General features: G+C 44.3%; 1 protein-coding gene across 1 annotated transcript in view; it reads left to right on the top strand.

Annotated features, from left to right (window-relative positions):
• Positions 1-4,645: 4,645 nt before the first annotated feature.
• The window catches only part of LOC119292641, a 24,086-nt gene continuing 21,950 nt past the window's right edge, over positions 4,646-6,781 (top strand). The window contains exon 1 of the mRNA XM_037571407.1: positions 4,646-4,804. Coding sequence (XP_037427304.1) covers positions 4,646-4,804 — 159 coding nt within the window. The remainder of the gene's footprint in view (positions 4,805-6,781) is intronic.

Here is a 6,781-nt window from a genome sequence, read left to right as displayed (position 1 = left end):
TTATGCACATTAAAAATCTGCTGCTGCATTTTGCTGGTTTCACAGGACTCAGAGTGAACTATTCCAAATCCACCATGATTGCCATAAACACTTCTGAGGAGAAAATGATCAGGTTGTCCAACTTGATGGGCTGCCAAGTGGGCTCTTTGCCACTCACATATTTGGGTTTGCCTTTAAGTACTTCTAAGCCAAGGGTGGAAGATTTCACACCCATGCTTTTTAGAATTGAGAAGAGACTTCTGGGCTGCTCCACTCTCCCTTCATTTGGAGATAAATTGGTTTTGGTGAAGTCAGTTTTTGCTAGCATGCCCATCTACTTCATGAGTTCACTGTCAATTCCAAAAACGGTGCTTACACACATCTCCAAACTCCTCCGAAACTGTCTATGGATCAAATATGGAAGTGCTGAACAGGGACCTGCGCTAATCTCTTGGGAAAAGGTGTGTCAGCCCAAAAACCATGGAGGCTTAGGTGTGCTGGAGATTCATACACACAATCAGGCTCTTCTGATGAAATTTCTTCATAAATTCCTTAATAAGGAAAACATTCCATGGGTCAAGATTGTTTGGGAATCATACTATAGCAACAGTCGGCCGGGGGAAAGAATGATAGGCTCTTTCTGGTGGAAGGACATCCTAAAACTGTTACCCAAGTACAAGCAACTTTATCATTGCCAGGCTGGAATTGGAGATACAGTACTTTTTTGGCATGATCGATGGAGGCAAACCGAACTAAAGCATACATTCCCGGAGTTATTTTCATACACCAATCAAGCTAACACCTCCCTTCAGCAGGTGATGGCACTTCACTCACTTGAAGAGTTGTTCTACAGGCCTTTGTCTAGGCAAGCATACGATCAGTTCAACCAACTGAAAATCATTCTTGATGAGCCCCAAATGCCAGATCAGCCTGACAAATGGTCATTGAAAGCAAACACTCCCAAGTTCTCTGCCATTCAAACTTACAAGGCCATCATAGGCCCATCTACAAGCCACCACCTCTTTAAGCTGCTGTGGAAGAGTTCAAACAGGCTTACTCACAAAATCTTCTTCTGGCTTCTACTTCATGATAGAGTCAACACCAGAAACCTCCTGAAAAGGAAAAAGATGACCCTTCAGTCCTATAATTGTGCTCTTTGTGCTGAGAACACGGAGGAAACTCTATCCCACCTCTTTTGGGATTGCAATTTTGCCCGGCAATGTTGGAACAAAATAGCCCCACAAAGAAAGAGAGGCATCTCTAGTTTCGATGAATGTTGCTTCCTGGCTGAAATTTTCCCCAAAGACATAGCTTTTGATATCATTGTCACAGCTAGTTGGAGCATCTGGCTAGTTCGAAATGATAAAATTTTCCGTCAAGCACCAGCTCACGTCGGGGGATGGCAATACTATCTACAAGAAAGTTTGAAAGCAACAGAGATTCGTGCAAGAGCAGGAATAACACAGCAACTCAAGGAATGGTCTGAACAGTTTTTGACATAATTTTCAATGATACCTAAACAGGGAATTGGTTGAGTTTGTCAACTCACTTTGTAATTTTTCTCCGCTGTAAATATTTATTTATTAATATAAAAATACCATAGAACGTTCTGTTCTACGGTTTTCCCTTTCAAAAAAAAATGTTGAACACGAGTAGCAATTTACACAATTCCATTGGGTTGCAGATACTCCAGTTGCTAGTTAGCGAGTCGGGAGGAGGACGTTTTGAGTGTCACGATGTTCTATGGCGGCGTCAACACAGGCCATCCCGGGTTCCCGGCCGGGTGGTGAGAGCAAGAATGACCTGCAGTGGCCATGTAATTCACAAACCTCACCGCTCATATGCCTCTGCTTTGAGGCATTCGACAGCCTGAGGCCCTTCCAATGCACCATGGCCGCCGGCTTTGACATTGATCTCATTGACTGTCCATGCCCAAGTACAACCAAAGAGCAGTGAGTGTCTCAAGCAACTTCGATACAAAACGATCCTTTCTGGGGCACTCCATCAAATTGGTGCTCACAGCAGAATTTGGCACGATCCTTGTGAGCCAGGAAGAAGGCAGCAAAGGCATGTCAGCCAACTCGAGCAGCCGCTTTGCCCCAACTGAGAATAATAGGTCGTGCGGCTGTGCCACGATAATTTAATGCGGGTTCAATTACCAACAATATAATTTGGTGAGCGAAATTGCACTCGCGCGAATGCATACACGGCCGGTGCATTTGTTCTTTTTTTCCCGTTGATCTTGCATGCAACGTTGACTTAATTCCTTAAGATCTCATTTAATTAGCCAGCCTATTAGCCAAATCAGCCTAGTCGTGCATGTCCTTCTTCATAGAATCCATTAGCCATGTTCGTTCCCGTCGCATCCAAATTAGGAGCGCCAGTCCTCATTTATCGAGTTTAAATTATTTTTTTCATTTGATTGGCACGTGCGTTGATCACTTGATTTCTGGAGTTGATTTCTTCGCTGCCTTATTTTTTGGTTCTCGAGGCTTGTTGATAGGCAACGCATGAACGTATATAAATCAGTAGAATTTGATGAAAAGAATCAAGGTGAAACTATTTGACAACAAACCCTAGTTTCAACAAAAGTTGTATGCTTTCCCAGCTGGTTGTGCCCCGTCACTATGTAAGGGAAGGTTGAGAGTTCGAATCTCGTATGAGCTCTATTAATTTTGGGTAGCATTAATTTAAATGCTGGTCGCTGCCCTTCAGTGCACAAAAAAGAAAGGATGTGTAGCAGGCCCACGGGAGCGCGATGGAGCAGAGACCTTTTTTATTCATTAATTAAGGAGTACTTTTTGCGGAGATCAATCCAATTTTTTCAGGTTGCGCAATCTGAGAGTCTATTCTTTTTTTCTAAATTCGTTTATTCAAAACGTTTTATCTCTCAATTCGTGCATTCAAATCTTGAACCGCTTTCGCCGTTGGATTTCTCGCGTCGAGATCTTCAAAACTAGATCTCATGTTGATAGGTTTTAACGAACTTTTTTTTCACGAAAAAACCTGACGAAAAAAACCGACGAAACAACCGAACCAGAAATACGGTTTTTTTTCCTTTTCGAAAGAGGCACGCCCGCGCCTCTGACGAAATCACAACCATGCCTCTCGCGGAAGCAAAACCGTGCCTCTCGTGAAAGAAAAAAAATGAAAAACGCGTTTTTTCCTTTCCGAAAGAGGCACGCCCGTGCCTCTCGCGAAAGCACAACCGTGCCTCTCGCGGAAGCAAAACCGTGCCTCTCGCGAAAGAAAAAAACAGAAAACGTGTTTTTTTCCTTTCCGAAAGAGCCACGCCCGTGCCTCTCGCGAAAGCACAACCGTGCCTCTCGCGGAAGCAAAACCGTGCCTCTCGCGAAAGAAAAAAAAATGTGTTTTTTCCTTTCCAAAAGAGGTACGCCCGTGCCTCTCGCGAAAGCACAACCGTGCCTCTAGCGAAAGCAAAACCGTGACTCTCGCGAAAGAAAAAAAACAGAAAACACGTTTTTTTCCGTTTTCGAGAGGCACGGCCGTGCCTGTCGCAAAAACAAAACCGTGACTCGCAAAAAAATGCGTTTTTTGCGCAAAAGAAATAATTTTTCGAAAAAAAATTGGTCGAAAAGCTAGGGAAGACCGGTAGAAAACCAAAACGTCAAGAAAAACCGGAAAAACCGTTTAAAAAACCGAAAACGCGTGCGGAAAAATAAAAAAATAAAATCAGAAAGGAGCGCCCAGAGCGTGACATGTGACGAATGGCTGAGAGCGCGCTGAGTCAATCCGTGTTTTATTATTATTATCCCACCTCGCTTCTTTGCATCTGATCTCACCAGTTCATATACGACACCCCGAAGAATCAACGAGCGGCCACGAAAATCAGGAAGGAAACGAATCAAGAAGAGAACAAAGGAATTAACTACTCTTCATATTCATAGGAGCAGGGAAGGCGGTGGCGGCGACATTCCGCGCACGCGAGGTGAAGAAGTGGCCGGCAACGTCGAGGAGAGGACAGGCCGACCGTGCACACTCCGGCGGGGGAAAGCAGTCCTGAAAATTCAGAAAGGAAAACGCAAAGAGCAACTAAGATTTGCCAACCCACACCGTGTGAGCGTTACGGCCGCTCCTGGAATATGGATCTCTTTCCCTGCACCAAATCCGGCCGCGCACAAAAACCGGCAACGTCGGGTCGCAGAAGCGATATGGCTTATCAGAGAGAGATAGAGCGGTGACAGTATAAAGCTTTGTCGAAAGCGGCATGCTAGATGGAGCGGTGGCTGTTACGTGGCAGCCGCATGACCCAACGATGTTTGGCTGTTTATGGCCAGATTTTTTTTACTTGCGCGGTCTATAAGATAATCTACAGTCAGATTTTGCAAATCCGGTCCTTCAAACCCCCGCGGACGCGACCAGACGTATCCGCAGACAGTGATCGGCCACATCTTAAATTAGGCACTCTTCATCCAAATCTCTCATATTTCAACTCCTAGATCCATACAAAGCATGCAAAAAAACTACGTACTACATACTACGTAGTACCCTACCTAATCTTCATCATCGGAGATCTGCACGACGACGATGCCGAGCACCGGCTGGATGGGCAAGTAGGAGGGCTCTATCTCATCTCCTCCTGCTCGACCTCATCCATGTAGGCGAGCATTTGCGCCTCCTCCGCGGCCTCCATCTCATGCTGGCGATGGCGGCTGGCCTCTACAGTCAACTCCGAGCGGAGGAAATCGAGTATGGCATGCTGCTCCGCCTGCAGATCCACGTCACCAGTGTCCCCGACATCATCCTCCTCCTCCTCGAACTCCTCCAAATCGAGTGCATCCGGAGGTACCCTGATAACTCACAAGTATAGGGGATCTATCGTAGTCCTTTCGATAAGTAAGAGTGTCGAACCTAACGAGGAGCAGAAGAAAATGATAAGCGGTTTTGAGCAAGGTATTCTCTGCAAGTACTGAAATAAGTGGTAACAGATAATTTTGTGATAAGATAAATTGTAATGAGCAACAAATAACAAAAGTAAATAAAATGCAGCAAGGTGGCCCAATCCTTTTTGTAGCAAAGGACAAGCCTAGACAAACTCTTATAATAGAAAAAGCGCTCCCGAGGACACATGGGAATATCGTCAAGCTAGTTTTCATCACGCTCATATGATTTGCGTTCTGTACTTTGATAATTTGACATGTGGGTGGACCGGTGCTTGGGTGTTGTTCTTACTTGAACAAGCATCCCACTTATGATTAACCTCTATTGCAAGCATCCGCAACTACAACAAAAGTATTAAGGTAAACCTAACCATAGCATGAAACATATGGATCCAAATCAGCCCCTTATGAAGTAACGCATAAACTAGAGTTTAAGCTTCTGTCACTCTGGCAACCCATCATCTACTTATTACTTCTCAATGCCTTCCTCTAGGCCCAAATAATGGTGAAGTGTTATGTAGTCGACGTTCACATAACACCACTAGAGGTTAGACAACATACATCTTATCAAAATATCGAACGAATACCAAATTCACATGACTACTAATAGCAAGACTTCTCCCTTGTCCTCAGGAACAAACGTAATTACTCACAAAGCATATTCATGTTCACAATCAGAGGGGTAATAATGTGCATAAAGGATCTGAACATATGATCTTCCACCAAATAAACCAACTAGCATCAACTACAAGGAGTAATCAACACTACTAGCAACCTACTAGCACCAATCCCGGACTTGGAGACAAGAATTGGATACAAGAGATGAACTAGGGTTTGGAGATGAGATGATGCTGGTGAACATGTTGATGGAGATTGTCCTCTCCCGATGAGAGGAGCGTTGGTGATGACGATGGTGATGATTTCCTCCTCCCGGAGGGAAGTGTCCCCGGCAGAACAGCTCTGACGGAGCCCTAGATTGGTTCCGCCAAGGTTCCGTCTCGTAGCGGCGGAGTCTCGTCCCGAAAGGTTGCCTTCTATTTTTTTCTCATCTAAAGACTTCATACAGGAGAAGATGGACGTCGGAGAGCCACCAGGGGGCCCATGAGGTAGGGGGCGCGCCCAGGGGGCACCCCCACCCTCGTGAGCAGGGTGTGGGCCCCCTGGCCTTCATCTTTGGCGATAATTTTTCTTTATTTATTTTAAGATATTCCGTGGAGTTTCAGGACTTTTGGAGTTGCACAGAATAGTCCTTCAATATTTGCTCCTTTTCCAGCCCAGAATTCCAGCTACCAGCATTCTCCCTCTTCATGTAAACCTTGTAAAATAAGAGAGAATAGCCATCAGTATTGTGACATAAGGTGAAATAACAGCCCATAATGCAATAAATATTGACATAAAAGCATGATGCAAAATGGACGTATCAACTCCCCCAAGCTTAGACCTCGCTTGTCCTCAAGTGAAAAGCCGATAACAATAAATATGTCCTCATGTTTAGAGGTAGAGGCGTCGATGAAAATAAAATACGGACATGAAGGCATCATGATTATTTCATAACAGCAACATAAATAGATTTTGTCATATGATTACTCATATTCAAGTGATGATCTTCTCACAAAGCTAAAGTATGAATCAGAAACCTTATTGAGCACCAACAAATTATACCCTCAGGCATTGAAGCAATTGCAATTTATCATAACATCGGAGAGAGTATATGTCAGAGCTTAAAAGCAAGTCCACATACTCAACTATCACTTAGTCCTTCATAATTGTTAACACTCACGCAATACTTGTGGTTACGGAGTTTTAATCGGACACAGAGAAAGATAGGGGCTTATAGTTTTGCCCCACAACTTTTTACCTCAAGGGTAACGTCAACAATAATAATTCATGCTCCCCCGCAT

This window comes from Triticum dicoccoides, chromosome 4B (genome assembly GCF_002162155.2).
Source record: "Triticum dicoccoides isolate Atlit2015 ecotype Zavitan chromosome 4B, WEW_v2.0, whole genome shotgun sequence".
Taxonomy (NCBI): domain Eukaryota; kingdom Viridiplantae; phylum Streptophyta; class Magnoliopsida; order Poales; family Poaceae; genus Triticum; species Triticum dicoccoides.
The sequence above is the reverse complement of the archived record's forward strand: the minus strand, read 5'-3'. Positions and strand labels throughout refer to the sequence as shown.